The following is an 18,893-nucleotide window of genomic DNA, read 5'->3' as shown; positions in this document are numbered from 1 at the left end:
TCAATCGCCCATAGATCTCTTAGTGTGAGAGTTTTCTGCGGACACCTGTGTTCCAACTGGGCAGTTCTCCAGTAAATTCCTGGAGGCTGGGCCCCATGGCTCCTCATCTCACCGTGGTGCCAGTGCTAGCACACAGCAGGCACTCTGCGAGTGTGTGAGGGAGAGCAGGGGCTGGGTGGAGGCTGCAACAGTGCATGGCCCCGTGGCGTGTGTGTGTGTGTGTGTCTGTAGGGGGCGGGGAGAGGGTGGTTTGGAGAAGCTCTTGGACCCCTCTTCACTCAGGCAACGCTGTGGGTGGTGGTCAGTCCTGTGGTACTTCTGTCCAGCCGACAAGACAGGGCGGGACATCACAGTCTGGAAGAACACCCTCCTTCCACCTCAGGCACCATGCGAGCAAGTGGTTTCACTGATGAACACAACTGTGGGCGATTCAGCTCCAGCGCACCCTAACTTGAAGAGGATGCCCCACCTTGCTGTCCTGTGCAGACAACTTGGGAGCTTGGAAACCTCCCCTTGGGCAAGTTGAAGATGGGCTACGGTAGCAGAGTTGCCCGCTGTGAGTCACCCAGGCTCACTGCCCACACACTTGTGGGAGCTTTCACTGGGGCACGGAACGGAACAACACAGGGGGCTGTCTGTGACACAGCGGGGGGGCTCTGCAGGGCTCTTCAGGGCCACTGCCATCCGAGAGGGAAACATTGTATGAATCAGAAAGGTTTTTTTTTATTTTTTTAAACCCTGTCGGTCATGAACCAGTTTTGATTCTGCCTTAGCAAACTTATTCCAGCATTTTCCCCTATTGACCACAAACAACTGTTTAATATCATCCTTTAAACTAACTTTGTTATCTTGCTGGTTCCCTCATTAATGAATTAAATAAATCTTTGATGCTGCTTACTATATATTTATACAGTATTTAAGTTTCTATCATTTTGAAAACATACTTTGCCAAGGCAAACACAGACCTCTGCCAGGGCACGTGGCTTGACAAGGAGAACCAAGGCTGAATTTCAGCTCCTCTTTGCTACTTCAGCCAGGCAACCTTGAGCAGGGAACAACCTGCCCAACTGTATATGGCAGTCCTGGGTACAATGGAGACCCTAAATTCTGTGGATGAGCCCAAGCTCCAATGAAATGTTGGCTACATAGTTAGCATGACTCCTCATCAATGACTCAGGTTATACTTCTTTCTCCAGCAAGCCAAGCTCTACATGTCCTGGGTGGGAGTCAGCCTGGCCCAGGCAGGGACAGCTGGCATTGCTTCACTACGAACACTGGTGGAAAAATGGGGAGGGGGGGGCTTCTGCTCTCCCAGGGGAAGCCCCCGAGATATGCGTACGTGTTTGAAGTTCCTGAAGGGCACGAACTGGACGATGTCGCGAAGGACGGGCTCTCCCTTGGGCGACCTCAGAATCCCATCGTCGCCGTCCAGCATCTGCATGTCACTGAAGTCTGCGTTGCCCACTCCCACGATGATGACCGACATGGGGAGGTGGGAGGCATGGACGATGGCCTCTCTCGTGTCGGCCATGTCTGTGATGACCCCGTCAGTCAGGATCAGCAGGATGAAGTATTGCTGCCATCAGTGGGACACCAGGAGATGATGGGGATGGAGAGGTGGGAGAGACAAGGACAAAGCCAGTTACACACTCCGGCGGCTCCAGTGCATACTGACCACAGCAAGTGACAACTGACTTTTCTTGAGTGCCCGTGTTGACAACCTTAAACACTGAAGACTTAGGATGAATGGAGCTTAAAGGCAGGCACAGTAATTGCAGGTTAATTCTAATAATCACCTTAGTGATGGTTACAAAGCACAGGGTGTAGACAGAGTAGCAGAAGAGTCAGGGGGCTGGCTTCAAAGCCTCTTGCTCTGAGATGCTGGGAATTTTCCCTTAACTCCTCTGGGTCTCAGCCTCTTCAACTCTCAAATGACGGGTGGGACTAGATCATTCATACGGTCCTCTTCAGCTTGGAGATTTGCAAGAGTCTAAAGTCAAGCTGCCTAATACTTACAATAGCCACCAGCTCCATGTAACTATTGTGCCCTTGAAATGTGGCGAAAGCAATGGAGAAACAGAATTTTTAATTTTATTTCATTTGAATGAATTTAAATTTAACTTTAAAAAGTGGATACCCGATTGAGTTATTGGAAATCTTTTAAGTACGTTTGGAACAACTATAAATATGTGAATCCACTTTCTCAGTTATCAATTTATAAAATCTATATAAGGATCAAGTATTTTCTACGGTAATTTAGCATCCAAATTGAGATGATGTGAGTATAAAATACACACTGGATTTTGAAGACTTAGTACAAAAAAAAGAATGTATAATATTTTATTAATATTTTTTTATATGGAATACCTCTTAAGATGATAATGTTTTAGTTATACTGGGTTAAATAAAATATATTGTTAAAATTAATTTCCCTGCTTCTATTCACTTTTTTAAATGTGGCTACTGGAGAATTTAACATCGCTGCACGCCTCCCACTGTATTTCTAGTGGATGGCGCTGCACTAAAGCCCTGCTAGAAGAGGCAAGGGTCACAGTCTCTGCCTCTGAAGGCTGTGTGCCCTGGGCTAGTGTGTGGCCTGCAGGTGGCTGCCCTTCTCCAAGGATGTGGGCAGAAGACTCTTCCTGCTCTAAGTCCTGGTTGGACAGGCTGGTGGGTGACTCATCTGAGACGGAGATTGGAGAGAAGGCTCCATGCTCATCAGCACAGGAAGGGCTTGGGAAGGGCTATGGGGTCTGGAGAGGGAAGGCCCAGTGGAGGACATCACTGTCCTTAGTCGTTAGAGGCATCACGACAGCCTCTCAGGTGAGAGGGGAGGGAAGGAGGTCACTGAGATGTTGCTCATGCCAAACCCAAAATAATTTCTAATGTAATCTTTGCAGTATGTTCAACATCTACAGGGAGTAAATGTAGGATGATGAAACCATTCCAAGTTGTCACATTTCAAAGGAGAAAGGCTAGGTAGAATAATCACATGTTGAAAACATCTTGTTTTGAGAATCACGCTTAGAAAGCTGCATATAGGCTGGCAGTGCTAAAGAGTTCCCATTTTTCTCTGCGAGTCTGAAAAAAATGTTTTTAAACAAAACAACTCAGTCAAAACTACAATTGGAGAGAAGAGAAATTCACACTATGATGAAGATAGTCACATGTCCTGAATGCTTTCCATACAGTTTAATATAAAGACTAATTCTGGGGCTTCCCTGGTGGTGCAGTGGTTAAGAATTTGCCTGCCAATGCAGGGGACACAGGTTCGAGCCCTGGCCGGGGAAGATCCCACATGCCGCAGAGAAACTAAGCCCGTGCACCACAACTACTGAGCCTGAGCTCTAGAGTCTGCAAGCCACAACTACGGAGCCCACATGCCACAACTACTGAAACCTATGCGCCTAGAGCCTGTGCTCTGCAACAAGAGAAGCCACGACAATGAGAAGCCTGTGGACCTCAACAAAGAGTAGCCCCCGCTCACCGCAACTAGAGAAAGCCCGCACACAGCAACGAAGACCCAATGCAGCCAAAAATAAATAAATAAATAAATAAATAAATAAATAAATAAATAAATATAAAGACTAATTCTGTTCCATGTCCACTAACTACCCACCCCTAGTTCTAGTTGATCAATTTTCAAATTCATTCGAGTTGTCAATTTTCATCCATACCTATGCTTTTTAAGTCTTATACATTCACAGAGAAGGTGGCCTGGGAGTTTGGAGGAAGGTTTCAGTCGGGTGAAGTGATGGAGGAGCTAGGGAGTTGCAAGGAGAAGGCACAGAAGGAGGCAGCTTGGTGGCCTGGGGATGGAGGGAAGCAGTGTAGGAAACACCAGAACCAGAAATGACTCCTCCCAGGGTGTGCCTTGGAGGCCATGGCAGGTGCCACACCTGGATGGAGACTCATCCTGATTCCTGAGCAGGTGGGCTCGGGAGTGAATCGCACTTCTGTGCCCTCATCGTCCACTCCCCACCCTCCCGTAACTCCTGTCTGATCCGGTCTTCATGGTCCAGGGCACGGATCTCCCCTACCTGCCCCCTACAATACCCCCCAGGAGCAAACAACCTGACAGTCACACGACCACATCAAGAAAGTTTAGAGTTGTTGTGGTCTAGAGCGGGCGTTGGCAAAATATTTTCTGTAAAGGGGCTATAATAAATACTTCAGGCTCTGCGGGCCATAATGATGTCTGTGGCAATGACATAACTCTGCCTGTTAGAATGAAAACAGCCATAGACAGTGCTTGATAGGAATGTGCATGGCTGTGTTCTGATAAAACTTTATTGATGGACACAAGTTTGAATGTCATATAACTTTCGTGTGCCATGAAATATTATTCTCCTTTTGATGTTTTTCAACCATTTAAAAATGTAAAAGCCATTCTTAGCTAGCAAGCCACTGAAAAACAGGTTGCAGAATGTGGCTGTCTTTTCATTTAGAGCAGGGGTTCTTAACCTAGGCTTGCGGACTGTTGAGTTGAAAGGATTCAGGCAGTCTGTGCAGCTGGGGTAAATTAAAGTTTTATTTTCACTGACCTCTAACTAAAGCTTATCATTTTTTTCAATTCTAAATATAATCAACAAATAAAATTAGTTTTAACTGTACTTGTGACTGAGTCACTAATAGAAATCACAGAATACGTTCCTGTTATCTTACAGTGTCTGCAAATATCTCAACGTGTCATTTACATTCAACACTACTTAGAAATTACAGTATTAGGCCAGCCACAAATTCTCATAATTTAATTTTATTACTATATTTATGATGCTTCTATGTCACATTTAAAGATATTTGTTAACTGCATTTCAACATAATTGGTTTATTTTATAACATATTTTATTTTGTGCATTTAAAGGCCCTTCTGAGGAGGGGTCCATGGGCTTCACCAGCTGCTAATGGTGTCCCTGGAACAAAAATGATTAAGAAGCTCTGGTCTGAAGAGACTGTCAAGATTCTAGAACCTGATCCTTCCAGGTTTAATCTAGCTAAAGGTAATAGGCTGCAGACTGTTGGATCAAAACCCTGATGGAAATTTCCAATAAAGGTCGCAGTAACAGTTGCTTCCAAAGTCAGGCTAGGAAAGTGCTCACGGGTGAAATATTATAGTCTTTGAATGTACTTGATGTCCTGCTTACATAAGGAGAGGACTTTTTTTCTTTCTAGAAGAGTTCCACAAAACTGAGGAGAAAATCCTACAGCCACAGACTTCCTGGCAGCACTTGCCTACAAGGTTCAAGGTTAGGACCCTTAGCAGTCAGTGATAACAAGGGGCCCTGGACCATACACTGTTCAAAAGGTAATGGAAACCTCTGGGGGAAAGCATCAGTGTTCCTGGCCTATAGGAGTGAGTTATTTGGGGAGATGTGGATTAGATGCTTTCAGTACTGTTTCCTGACCTGTCCTTTCAGAGCAGACCCATCGGTCCCTGAAGGAGTGAATAATAGCCAGAGCCTCATGCTGGTTTGTGTTAGTCCAAAACTCAGACCTATGTCAGATTCTCTTTACTCCTGTGAGTCCTGGTACCCCCAGGGAGGCTGAGATGATTCAAACTGGGCTCCAGGGAGCCCTAGGGATGCCTTGGATGCTCTTGGGGATAAAGGAGAATAGACAAGTTTGGACCGCATCCTTCAGACCAGATTTAGCAAAAATAGTCTGTTTTCTTAAAATCTATTTTATGTGTTTGGTTTCTGAGCAAGGTATTATTTGAAGTATTTGAATTTGAAGTCCTAGTGATTAAAAAAAAAGGTTAAAAATAAAATGAAATACTGATCCTGTCCAACCTTATGCCTAAATCTTGCATCTGAGAGGATTCAGATTTGCTTCAAGGCCTCTGTGGGTTTGGCAAGATGGAGATGCTACTGACTTTGACAAATGTGGTCTTCACAGGGGTGTTGGGGAGCAAAGTTTGGGTGGTATAGGTGGAAGGGCCAATGGGAGGAGAGATGAAGGCAGTGAATATGGGCAGTTCTTTCAATGAATTTTGCTGTAAAAGAGAGTAAAATAAGGGACAGTACCTAAAGGGTAAAGTGGTGTTGAGAGAGAGTTTTGAACCTAAACAAGAGATATTGTAACATGCTTTATTTGCTAATAGGAATGAGTCTTCAGTAGAAAGGGAAAAATAGGTGATAGGAGAGAAAGGGAATATAAGTATGAGGTCAGTGTCCCTAATAGTTGGGAGGTGTGTGCTGCAGTGCGTAGAGCAGAGGTAGCCATGAGACGGGAGTGTGGTCCAGCCCATCCTAACACGAGGGAAGCTGAGAACACAGGCACAGAGCAAGGGGGTCAGATGAGCTCACATAAGAAGGTGAGGGAGCAGCATATCATGTTCTTCATGCAAATTCAGTGTCTTGGAACCCAGGATAAAATCACAGAGAAAAATCTCAGACATTAGCAATATTCTGCTAAATCTGAGAAAAAGTCATAAAGCTAAAAAAGGACATAGGACATAATGACAGTATTGAAAAATGATGCATAGAAAAGCTATTACGGCAATATATTTAAGTATAATATATTAGGGGAAAAAAACAAACTCTATTTGGCCTTGTAACCTTGGTTTGCATTTTTCTTAAGAAAACCACAAATAGGACCTGAGATAAACCTTCACTGTGATGTTGTGTGTTACTTCACTTGACTACCAGGCAGAAGAATAACCCATTGTTTTACTTCACTTCCATCTGTAGTCTGGGTACAGTGGAAAGCAAGCTTAGTTTTGGACAGTTGTTTTTTTTCCTTCCCAGGAACTGAAGGTGAGTATGAGTATTATGAGGATGACCTACACTCCAGTGAATATAGTGGCTTACCCTGTTGAAGGCCTCCTGTGTTCAGGTAACATTGCAGACATTTGAGTTGTGTCATCTTTAAACCTTATGTTAATCCAGCAGAGATAGGCATGATTATCCCCATTTTTCAGGTGAGGAGACTGAGGACAGGGGGAAGGTTAAGTCACTTCTTCAAACTCACACAGGTAGAAATGCAAATTTATTGTCAGATTGGGATGGGTGCTATGGCCAGTATCCAGGTGAGGATGGGTAAATGTCCATTAGCAGGCAGACCACCCCTCTCCTTACCGATGCCTCCTTGGTGTTGGTCTCCTCTGATGCTGACTTGGCGACCTTCTGGATGATGGGAGCGATGTTGGTGGGGCCATAGAGCTGGAGTTTGGGAAGGCAGCTCTGGTAGGCTTCCACAACTCCTTGAATCCCTGAGGTGGAATTGGCAAAGATCAATAGCTAAATAGTCTCCCTAAATATATTTATAATCAAACACACACACACACACACACACAAATGAAGCATTAACTTCCCCCAAATAGTCCTTATAAATAGCACATTTATGTTCTTAAGATAAAAAAGAAAATACCACATCTGAGCTGGTATTTCTGCCTCCACTCCCACTAAAATCATTTTCTTTATTCATTTTACTTATTTTTTTTTGAAATTGACTTGGGAAGAATTTATTAATGAATGATTGTGTTTGCTACAGAATACAAACAAGCTTTTTATGACAAAGAGAATATTCTAGACCCATTAAAAAAATGTCAGTTACAAACCGATGTATTCCCAAATCTTTTTCTACACTTTCAAAAATAAGGGATTCATACTGGGAATATTTTGCAACCCTACAACTTAAAACTCAGAGAGAAATCATTTTGATCTGAAATCATTCTCTTTAAAGGTTCAAGTCAAAAGCGATCATTTCCACCAATGTCTCCCTTCTGTCTCACCTGACAAAATAGATTTCATTAGATCCTCCTATTGTAATGAAGCCAACATTGTACCCATTTTACAGGTAAGAAACTGAGGCTCAGAGAGGTTTGCTGCAGACTCAGGATTCACACCCAGGTGTGTCTGGCTCTAAGGGCCATGCTCACAGCTTTAACATCCCTCTCATTTTCCCACCGTCCTGTTGACTCTAGTATAACCACCCTGGGCCACCTATGTGAGTGATGTGTACCCACAACCGTCTCTCCAGATGTTAAGGTCCTTGTGGGTAAGAATTGTGACTTTCTTTCTCATGAGCTCGAGGCAGGTCGGGCACATGGTAGCTGCTCCCCAAATGTATGATGAATGAGCAAAATGACGGTCACAGTCGTCTGCCAGGGACTGTAGTACAGGTGAGTGACGTCCATCACCATGGGCACCCCTCATTTAAGGGGGGCTTCCATCCAAGAGATCATGACGGGTGGGCTCTGCTGGAAGAGGCAGCCCTGCTAGTGTAGCTCCTCCCAGCATAAGTCTTGGCTGCACACTGAATGTTCTAACTGTGATCCCACAGAGACAGTCCCATTACCAATGATTTTTGTTCAAAGGGTCCTCTCCGTGTCTGTGCCTGTGTTACCTCTCTCTTCCCCTGTTTCCTCTCATCCTCCTACACCCCTTTCTACCCTGAAACAGCACACTGGTCTTGTTTGAAGCCAGAGAGACCCACAAAGCCCCTGCTGTGATTGTTTTCCCTCCACATCCTGCCAACCAGATTTTGGGCATCTTGGATGGGCAAGGTGTATTCTGTTCTGCCTTTATACACATGCATGTAACAAAATGTGTATGAAAATGACTGAAAATGCTGCATTCTCTTTGTCCTGCCCCAAAGTTTGCCATTCTAAAGACAGGTGCCAAATCATTACATAGCCTGGTTTTGAAGTTAAGTGATGCTGAACAGAATCTCTTTTTCTGTTTTGGTTTTTGAGGTTTTGCCTAAGATAAGCAAGTCTGAGTTCTCTTCCAAAAATACCAGGCAGGTGAATTCTAAGATGTGAAACGGGTTAACACTGGATATGTCCTTCACTCTGCTTTGATGGAAAAGCACTCTTACAGTTGAAGAGCCGGAATGGTTTGAGATGAGGGAAGCCTAAACTGTAATAAACTTGGCATGAGGGATGGTGAGAGGGAATAAGGGCAGAATGGAGATCTGGTCTCAGAGGTTGTCACGTGCAGACCCGGGGATATTGATGTCATGTTCTTGGACAGTTAGTGCCAAATTTGTGAAAGAAACTGTGGGATGTTCTACATCCCCCACAGGATCTGAATTAACCCTGTTCAGCCCCTTCCTCCTCTACAGGAAGGAGGAGAAACACAGACATTTCCACCAGCCCACTGCAAAAATGTCTTACCATTTTCATAGCAACAGGTGTACTTGGCTCTATTTATTATTTAGAAATCAGGAAAAATGATTCTAGGATACAATTTATCATCATAGTCATCATCATTATTTTGTGGAATGTCTTGGGGAATTTCTAGCTGGAAATAACGTAATACAGACCAAAGCCTTTGAGAAGGCTCTTTCTGGCACAAAACCATGAAGTGACTTGCTTGAAGTTTCTGAGGGCATATCCTTTGCCAACATGCTGAAAGTGTCACATGATCTCCACACTTCCCCTTTTCCTTATTACTTCACTGAGAGGAAGTTGTGCAAAATAAATACTTGATGACAACTTGGAAAGCAGAAAGAGGGGTACCTCATCACTGCCCATCAGGTGACCCTTCCCTCAAATTTTTTTTGTTTTTTGTTTTTTTTTGGCCAGAAGAATCCAGAATTGGAATCAATATTCTCGCTCTAAGCTCAAGACCTCTTCTGCATTCTGTCTTTTCCAGCTCTTACGTCTCTGCTCTGTTGTGGCCTTCAGAGTAGCGTGTTTATTTGGGTCCAGCGAGCCTACTTCTCTGCTGTGGACAATCATCACTGACATACTGAATCAGGAGTGAGAAACTAAAATGGGAAAAGTATGAAGGGAAGGGCTGTGAAACACTGACTTCCTTTCACGTTGTGATTTACCTGCACATTCTGGGTTGTCTTCATTAAAGTTGATTGCGAAGTCGTGAGATACCTGGACACCAATTAAAATTTACAAAAGGAAGAAAGGAGAATGACAACATTAATCCAGTAAGGAGGCACTGGGGCTTAGAGTTTGCCAACAGATGCTCATTGCATTCATTATGTGTCAAGCAGCGGGAACCATTTTAAGCCTTTACACAATCACTCTGAGATGGAGGGTGGATTCTAAGCTCCCTGTGGAGTTGAGGTGACGAGATTTTCTAGAATCAGATAAATGCTGGCAGGAGGAGGAGAATAAGGCATATGAAAAAAAATCCAAGAAAATATTTCATAAAAATGTAACTCCAAATAGCTTCCGGATAGAAGTGGCCACAGACCAGAGGCTTAGATTTGGTTGAGTTCTATTTGGACCCAGTGATTAAAAAATGATAACTCAATAACCTAAGCTGTCTGCTTGACATGGCCATGGTTACAAAGGCTCCAGCAAAGCTGTTGACATTTAAGACTCATTCTAACATAATATACAGAGCTGTCAGGCAGGAGGATTTTCACATACATACAGGTAAAAATAGACTCTTGCTTTTGGAAAAGTAATACTTCCAACACAAATTCCTCTACCTGGCAGGACATATGTACAAGGTCAAATAATATGTGGTTTACTTTTTTTCTTTCTAAAACCTGATAAAATAAGAGGGGCGTCCTGGCATCTAGACATTTTTATTGGGTCACTTGGAATTTTACTGAGACTTCCATTTCAAAGGCTATTTCCCACAGGACTCTCTGGGGCCTAGAAAATAGGTCATTGTGCTAAAAGACCCCTCTTTTCTCAGTGGGGGTCAGAGCTTATGCTGTTGGTGCCTCGCTCACATTCCCTTGCCCTTGGCTTTTCCAGGCAACTCAGCCGACTGCCAACCATCCTGTCTGCTTTATTTACCTTAAGTTTTTCTTGGGCTTCCAGAGCCTGCTTTGCCTGCCCAAGTGACAGGCTGAAAACGGTGGGGAATTAATGTCCCCTGGGAGTAATGTGCCTGTAGAGTAGCTCTTCATCATGGGCTGATGGGAGGTGGTGTGTCAATACCCCAGCTCTCTTATCCCTTGGGGTCTGTGTGTGCTTTGCATTGTCTCCTGGGATTCAGCTCTGGCTGTCCATGCTGGTAATGGCTTGTTAGTAAACCCTATGTTGACTTCTCCCCATTTCCCCACTCTCTACTGAGGTTTCCTCCAACTCTCAAATAAACTGCTTGCCTCCAAATCCCTGTTGCAAGGTTCCAGGAGAGCACAAACTAAGGCGGAGGTGCTTGTGGCTCAGTTTCAACGCAAACTGAGATTTTATCCTCAAGAAGCAAGTCATGGTAACTTTGTAAACACTCTGGGGGTCACCTGAGTTGCTGAGACCATCAGGGCCTGTCTGGGGCAGAGGGGAGATGAGGCATGGAAAAGGTATCTGAATGGCTTTGGGGGAGCAGACTGAGAATACATAAGGGGTGCCTGTTAGGGCAGCAGGAATAAGTTAGCTGCCAGTCAGAGTGGAGCCAGGGGATCAGGACTTTAGCAAACAGCAAGAAGAAGAAGAAGTTGCTTCAGGAGGGCGACCAGACAGATGTCAGGGATGAGGACAGGAAGGCCTTGGGGGCCAGGTATGCTGTACACCTTTGTCCTCAGCCCCGCTGGGCCAAGCTGGGACTGGAAGGCTGTCTGGGGGGATGTGAGGAGGACACTCAAGCATCTCAGGGCAGCTGGACTGGTGGTTGTCCAGGTGCATTCCAGGCTCAAGGCTCAGCACCTCTGTGAGGAAGGTGGGCACCCACCTGCCCACATTCTGGAACTGATACCCCATCTGAAGGGGACTGCATCTCCTGAGCTCTGGCTAATACTTTTAGGTGTAATCTTTTAAATTTTAGTGTTATCAGGCCTTTCAGTTTTTCCAGAGAAGCCAGAAATCTGACATTTTATATGAAATTGTCTAATTCTTAAAAAAAACTGTGTGTCAAATAGAATATGGCCTGACTAATGTCTACAGGCCACCAGTTGACAGCTCTTGTTCTATATTCTTCCCCCACCATGTACTCATTTCCAACAAATGCTTCTAGAATTCTGTAGCATGGTCAGCAGGAAGGCCAGTGTGGGCTACAAAGCAAACAAGGAGGAGGACAGGTCAGGGAGACAGGCTACTCCATCATCTCTCACTCCAGCAGGAAAAGGGAGGTGGACTCCCTCTTTCACTGAAGGCCCTTGGTCTGACAGCTCTGGGGTGGAAGCAAAAGTTGGCATCTGCCTCCTGCTGTGCAGCTCAGACAAGGTCAGTAAAAGAGAAATTGATGACTGGGCAGTATTGCTTGCACTTAGCTGGGACCTCAGAGGCTTCCTGAGGCTGCAGCAGGAGCCTTGCTCCTCTCCAAGGTTCTCCCACCTGGGAGGGTGAGTCCCCTGTGGAGAGTGTCCCACAGGGTCATCTGGTATACCATGGGAGAGTGCCTCAGCCCCACTGCAGCACAAATCTCTCCACGTACAGTCTCTGCCTTCTTTGTGAGAAATTGGCATCGAGACCAAATAGGATTCCAGTGTCTTTACATGATCCTTTCAGCTCCAGATTCTCCGAGCCCGAGCAGCGCTTTCTTCAGGATATTTCTGTGTCTCCCACACAAGACTGGTGCTTAGGGACTTGGGATGAGGGAGTCTGTAGACCTCCCTGTCATGGACTTTCACTGTCAACATGGTCAATAGGGTCTTTCTCCAGGGGAGATCTGAATACATGGTTTCTGAGCCACTGGAGATCAACTTCCGAGTGTTTCCACAGTCTCTGACTATGTCTATAAGAAACTAAACAATGGAATACTTCATTTGGAAATGGCTCTGAGAAGGTCAATCCAGAATACCAGGAGATTGGCTGTCATCAAAACAGAGGCTCCGAGGAGCTAATCTCACTGGTTCTGAAGACCACTTCTGCCTCTTTGGGCCCTTACATAATTATATCAAAGGTCGAAAGAGTGAGACTCCTGTGAGGGAAACCCAAGTCATCCTTTGTTTATAGCAAAACACTCACTCACCGTGTACTCTGGGGGTATCCTGGCACCGAACCCAAAGGCTGGGAACATTTTGTCACTGAAATTAAAAAAAAGAAGTTGCTACATTTGTCCATCTAATGAGGAAGAAAAACACGAACTTGCATTACCTTGCTAGAATAGGTCACTATGCCAAATGCTGACTCATGCTTCTTGATTACCTGTGGTAACAGGGGATAGCAATAGTGTGAGCAACTAAAATCAAGAAATTATCCCCAAAGTTCATCACTTTACTGCTTTCCTATACTATAGGTGAGACAATGGGCAGGAGAAGAATAAACACTGATTGGCACTACAATATGCCAGATATGATGCTAGACCATGTACATACTTAGTTAATTTTCACACAATGTTTGAAGGTCCACCTACTTATTATTCTTGTTTTACTGATGAATAAGCTGAGTCTCAGAAAGGCTAAGAAAGTGACCCAAGGTGTTTACCAGCGAGCACTGTGCGATTCCAAAGCCCATGCCTTTTCTATTATACCATCATAACTTACTGATTATGTACAGCATTAAATGTGATTTCCTCTTGCACTTCCCATAACTGGGCCTCCTGACCAGATCACAAATAAGACTCTTCTTAAGCAAAATTTGTGCTGTCAGGGGATTGTTGCAGTTGGGCTCTGGAGTATTGCTCTTGGAAGAAGGCATACCCCCCTCAGGCTATCTACCTTTTACTTTCTCTCCCATTAAAAACACAACTGAGATTTGTTCTTGGAACAGTTCCTCCATTTCGCAGTTCTTGCAGAGCCAGTCAAGGAGAAAAGGAAATTCAGATAAGGGCTCACTGTCCCAGAATGTCTCTGGATGCAAAAGGGGAGCCCCAAGCTGAGAAGTCAAAGGATCAAAGCCAGACCATCACCCATCACTATCTAACTGATTTAGAGGTCATCAGTAGCCAATGATGGCTTTGATAGAACTTCACGGTGGTGTGCTGAATTGGGCGATTGGGATTGACATGTATACACTGATGTGTATAAAATTAATGCCTAACAAGAACCTGCAGTATAAAACAACAAACAAACAAAACAACTAATACTAAACTTTCATTGGGTTATTTGTATGGAAATATGTTAATATAAATGTTTCAGACATTACATGAAATTTCTAAAAATCTTATATTTGTATTTGTATGGAAATATGTATGGAAATATGTTAACATAAATGTTTCAGACATTATATGAAATTTCTAAAAATCTTATATTTGTATTTGTATGGAAATATGTATGGAAATATGTTAACATAAATGTTTCAGACATTACATGAAATTTCTAAAAATCTTATATGTTCTGGTATAATGTTATAAGTAATAATCCTAGTTATTACTTTAAAATGTATATCTCAGAAATAACTAATTTTCTTGTCAACTGCATTATTATGAACTTTCATCAAATCTTTAACAGTGGTCATTTTTAAGTCTTTTGTCATCTACAGACAGTTCTAGGTGTACTCTGATGCTTTTGCAAATATGTTCCTATAAAAGGCTTTCATCTTCAAGAAATTCATGGAAAAGACTCTGACAAGTACAGGTTTCTGGTAACTGACTGTACTGCTGAACTGAATGAATAAGCATTTTCAGAACTCTAATGAAAAACTGATGAACTCATAAAAGTGCTAACAAAAGATCAAGATGAAAAAAAAAATTAATTACATGGGACTGAGTGAACTGATGAGGATGAGTATAATTTTTGTGACTTTCTGTCTGAATTAAAAAAAAAAAATCCCACAAGGACTCAGAGGCAAAGAATATACAAATCAATTTTCACTGCAAAGTAAAGGAGCTGTTACAGTGGAGGATTACTGGACTGAATGTCAATATTATAACATAGTATGAGTGTGTTTCGTGTTTGGTAATTGCAATCATTGTTGCTTTTGTTGTGGTCATCCATGTACAATGCTTGGTGTCAGTCTATTTATCTCTTGTAAAAATAAAATACAGTGTGTGTGTGTGAAAAAAAAAAAAAAAAAAAGAACTTCACCAAAATACAGCCCATTTGATCAAATTTGGGGCAGGGGTTGGGAGGTACAGGGAAACCAGAATTCTCTGAAATCAACGTCTAAATTTGCCAGAAAATCACCAGTTCCCTCTTTCCCTTTCTGTTGTGTATATATGGACTTCGTGGGGCATTGCATCTAGCAGGTATTAGAAAAGGTATTAATGATGATAAATAGAAAATCATAAAATCTTATAAAGGATTAGCCACAGCTCTGAGAAAAAAATACTTCTGGTCCTTGGAAATATTGAAATACTTTGACTCAGAAATTCCTTCTTAACTAAGACAAGGGTGAGCAGATGTGGGGAGGAATCAGCAAAGGAGATTTTAGAGGTACTTTCTAGTTAAGTCTGGAAGAAAACTGTTCTGGGTGGAGGATGGGTCCTGCTTCTTCCAACTCGGATGGCTCAGAAGTCAAAACAGAGAAACCTAGAAGGCTCCACACTTTTTAATTTCTTTGATAAGTTTAGGATGGGTGAGATTTAATATTCCACCCATTTCTAATCACAAAACCAGTGTTCCAGACGTAATGATATTCCTTTTAACCCTCAAGCCACCCTTGTGGATTTGAAGTTTGCTGAGCATGATGCACTGTTACACAACCGAGTTTCAAGAGTAGGGAGGTAGGGAAAATGCCTCACCTACAAGGGGAATAATTAATGAGTCAGGAGGGCGTCAGTTCTCTGAAGTCACAAAGACTCTAATAAACATACTAAAGAAAAAAATTCAAGCCTAAGCACAATAGATTTAAGCATTCATTTTCCCTGATTAGAAATAAAACTAGGCAGAGAGGAGTCTTATTATGCAAGAGGCAAGGGAAGGCAAGCTGAGCACACAAGCAAGCATCGGCATGCCAACCCATCAGGGAACTTAAGATAGGATCCACCAGCACTGAGTAAAGGGGTCATTTAGCAATTATTGAGGACTTGATTGGTAGAAACTTCCAACCTGGAAAATTCAGGGCAGATCACCACATTGCTGAAGGCAGTATTTCTTACTATTGGAATAAAATAGTATAAAATACTATCTAAGAGCCCAGGGTCTTCAGTGGCAATGAGCTTGCTGTCTTGAACTTCTTAGGGAAAGACCTTGATCAGATGACCTGCAGATGGAAGATGCATTTTTACCCTCCCTGGTAAGGAAAAGTGGGCTAAAGCAAGAGATTAATAAAAGAAAAGACAAATGACTGCGTCCATAAGGAAATGGAGATGAACTGAGAGCAAAAGAGCATTTCAGAACAACTAGACATTTAATAGAGGCTGTTCTCTAAAGCAGTGGTCTTAAAGCTAGGGTACATGGAAATGCAAAGTCCTTCTAGGGATATGAGAGCATGGCTTCTTTGTTTTTAAAGGAAATCAGTATTCAGTTTTTCTACCTCCCCACATATTCTTTACTGAAATTCATCTTCTGGGAACATCTCTGATGGAAATACCTGCTCCTCATTCACACCTCCCCTCTCCCAATTAACCTCCGCTCATGCACTAGGAATCTCAGCCACCGTGGTGCGTTGCTACCGAGCATAAAATCTTCACAGCAGAAAATAAAGAGACACTTCCTGATGTGAATGACTCACTAGCAAACAAATCCTTTTGTAAGTCAGGTAGTTGCTCATTTTTGCTTTAAAAAAATTGTAGGAAGTGCTGATGTCAGGTGGTAGATGATTAAAAATACCTTTTGATGATAGATATGTAATTTTTTGATATAAAACTTAGAATTGAAAGAATTACATAATACTCGTAGGCAAACTCTTTCCATTACCATGGACTTATAAAAACAAGCTTTCTTAGTATTTACATTGATAAAAACAAAAAATTGGATTAGAATTGATGTTAGATTTTCCCATTCTGGTCATAGGTAGCAGTCATCCACAGATATGTAAACTAATTGGGAAAATAACCTACTATCTGTTTCATTAAGATTTCTTCATTTCTATTTTTTATAGGCAATAATCAGGTGTTGAAATTTCACAAATATTTATGATCAATTACACACTAATAAGGATTATAATAAAAACTAAACCAGAAGATATTTTTTTAAATACTTTGAATCTTTTCATTACAGTAAATTTTAGAGATTGGAAACAAAAATTTATATTCATATTTTAGTTAAAGACATGTATGATACAGTGATCAATAAAGGAATTTCAAACCAAATTTTTAAAGATACATTGGAATGAAGTTCTATGGGGGAAGGGAATGTAAATATGAGTTCATGAAAAAGAAGAAACAAAATTCTCAGCTCAAACTGATGAAACTGTTCGTACATTTTTTAAATGGACGATGGTGGGTATCAAATAGCTATGACATTTAGATTCTGCTGGATGCATTTGCAAGAGTTAGGTAAGAGTTTTATTTTTAAATGTCCATATTTACATTACACTAGAATTTTCATTCTTTGTCACTATTTAAACTCTTGATGGAAAATGTTAGATTTCAATGCAAAAGTGTGTGAGGGCTATATGTTTTAACACTCTTTTTAGGGGTATGTGAGCCAAAACATTTTAAAGGTCATTGGTCCAAAATGACTTTTAAGTCTGACACTATAGTCCTTTTCCCTTTTGTGTAAGAGTATTAAAGAAAATAGCCTCTATCATTTATCAAGTATGTACAAAAGGCAAAACTTTTGTATCTAATCCTTACAACCACCCTGCAGGGGAAGTTAGATAAATCTTTCATTTGCAGTCAAGGAAACCAAGGCCCAGTACAACCTCAGGAGAATAAAGGGAGCTGAGCTGGGATCTGAACCCAGGACCCCTGACACCAGGACCCTGTTGACTCTGCCCTTCATAGGAGGTTGGTCTGGTCTAATGATTCAGAATAATGTACTAATAACAACAAAGAACAGAATTAGCAGAACTCACCACCTCCAGGAGGCCCTCCTCAAATGTCAATCTCTCTTCCACAAAGGATAGAGTTAATCCTTCCTTCCTCATGCATCCCCATCCTTACATAGGCCATGTAGGGCTGTGATTCATTTATGTGCCTTTCTCTCCCATGAGACTGTGACCCGCTTGAGGGGAAACTGTGCTTATTAATCTCTCTGTGTCTTTACAGCACTGCGTGAGGGGCCTTGCACCCAGTAGGTCCTCAGCCGCTTCATCTCACCTATCTCTCCCAATTTAACTCTGGGTCTCAACCCTGGATGCCCATTGGAATTAAAAATCCTGATCCTCAGGATGTGCACCAGACTAATTAAATCAGGGTGTCTGGGGGTAGGGCCCAGGTACCGCTTGTTTTAAGGCTTCCTGAGTGGTTCCAATGTGGAGCCAAGGTTGAGAACAATGGATTGGTATCGGCAGAGTGGAAAAGGTAGCACTGTGATGTAACCCTGCCTTCTGACTTCTAACCCAACCCTCTGCACTCGAACATGCCTGTGTCAGTTCTAACCTTGCCTCCGCACTGCTCTGAGCACACCTCAGAGGAGACGCCTGCCTCAGTGGTCTCCAGTACCCCTGCCTTATTCTGGGGTGGCCAAGCCTATCAAACATCAGTCTGTATTTGCGAGCAATGTACCGTATTTATACTCTCTTGGTAGCAGCTAGACCAGCCTTTCTATGAGGGACATGGCAGGTGGTCAGAGACCCACATCTCTGCTGAGACCAAGGAATGGATACCATTTTTGCCTTGAGCAGCCTAAAGAGACCAGGTTGTTCGTAGGAGCTGGGGAAGGGCTACAACCAACCGGGAACAGATGAGTTCGTTTGTGAGCGCACGTTCTTGGGGAGCTGGAGGGGAGAGAGGGCAGGGGTCTCCCTCTCAAAGGTGCAGAGAAAATGGGCTGGCTGGGCTGCCTTCCGGGCTCAGGACCTGAGTCTGGGGGGAGCCTCCCCTCAAGGCCACCCTGAGAACTCCGAACTTCACACGTCTCTCAAGCTGTTCAGCTTCACGGATCAGCTCATCATGACCCGTGAACAGTGACTGTACTAGGCAGGAAGAAAACCCTTGGCTGTCAGAGGCTGGGAGGAATTTCCAAGCCTCCTGGGGATTAAAAACCTCCGTGTCACTGCAGGAGGGGGAACGGTGCCTTCTGTCAGTTTTTACTGAAGTGTTTCTTTC

General features: G+C 43.0%; 1 protein-coding gene across 3 annotated transcripts in view; it reads right to left on the bottom strand.

Annotated features, from left to right (window-relative positions):
- CPNE4 (copine 4) overlaps nucleotides 1-18,893 on the bottom strand; it is a 611,710-nt gene that overhangs the window by 4,552 nt on the left and 588,265 nt on the right. For all 3 annotated transcript variants that reach the window (XM_082392743.1, XM_082392744.1, XM_082392745.1), the window contains exons 12-15: nucleotides 12,828-12,882; nucleotides 9,781-9,832; nucleotides 7,077-7,210; nucleotides 1,340-1,576 (exon numbers count right to left, since the gene is read on the bottom strand). In XM_082392743.1, the coding sequence (XP_082248869.1) occupies nucleotides 1,340-1,576; nucleotides 7,077-7,210; nucleotides 9,781-9,832; nucleotides 12,828-12,882 (478 nt within the window). The remainder of the gene's footprint in view (nucleotides 1-1,339; nucleotides 1,577-7,076; nucleotides 7,211-9,780; nucleotides 9,833-12,827; nucleotides 12,883-18,893) is intronic.

Source organism: Balaenoptera borealis (assembly GCF_965194805.1).
Source record: "Balaenoptera borealis genome assembly, chromosome: 5".
NCBI classification, from domain to species: Eukaryota; Metazoa; Chordata; class Mammalia; order Artiodactyla; family Balaenopteridae; genus Balaenoptera; species Balaenoptera borealis.
Note: the sequence above shows the minus strand (reverse complement) of the source record. Positions and strands in the feature narration are given on the sequence as shown.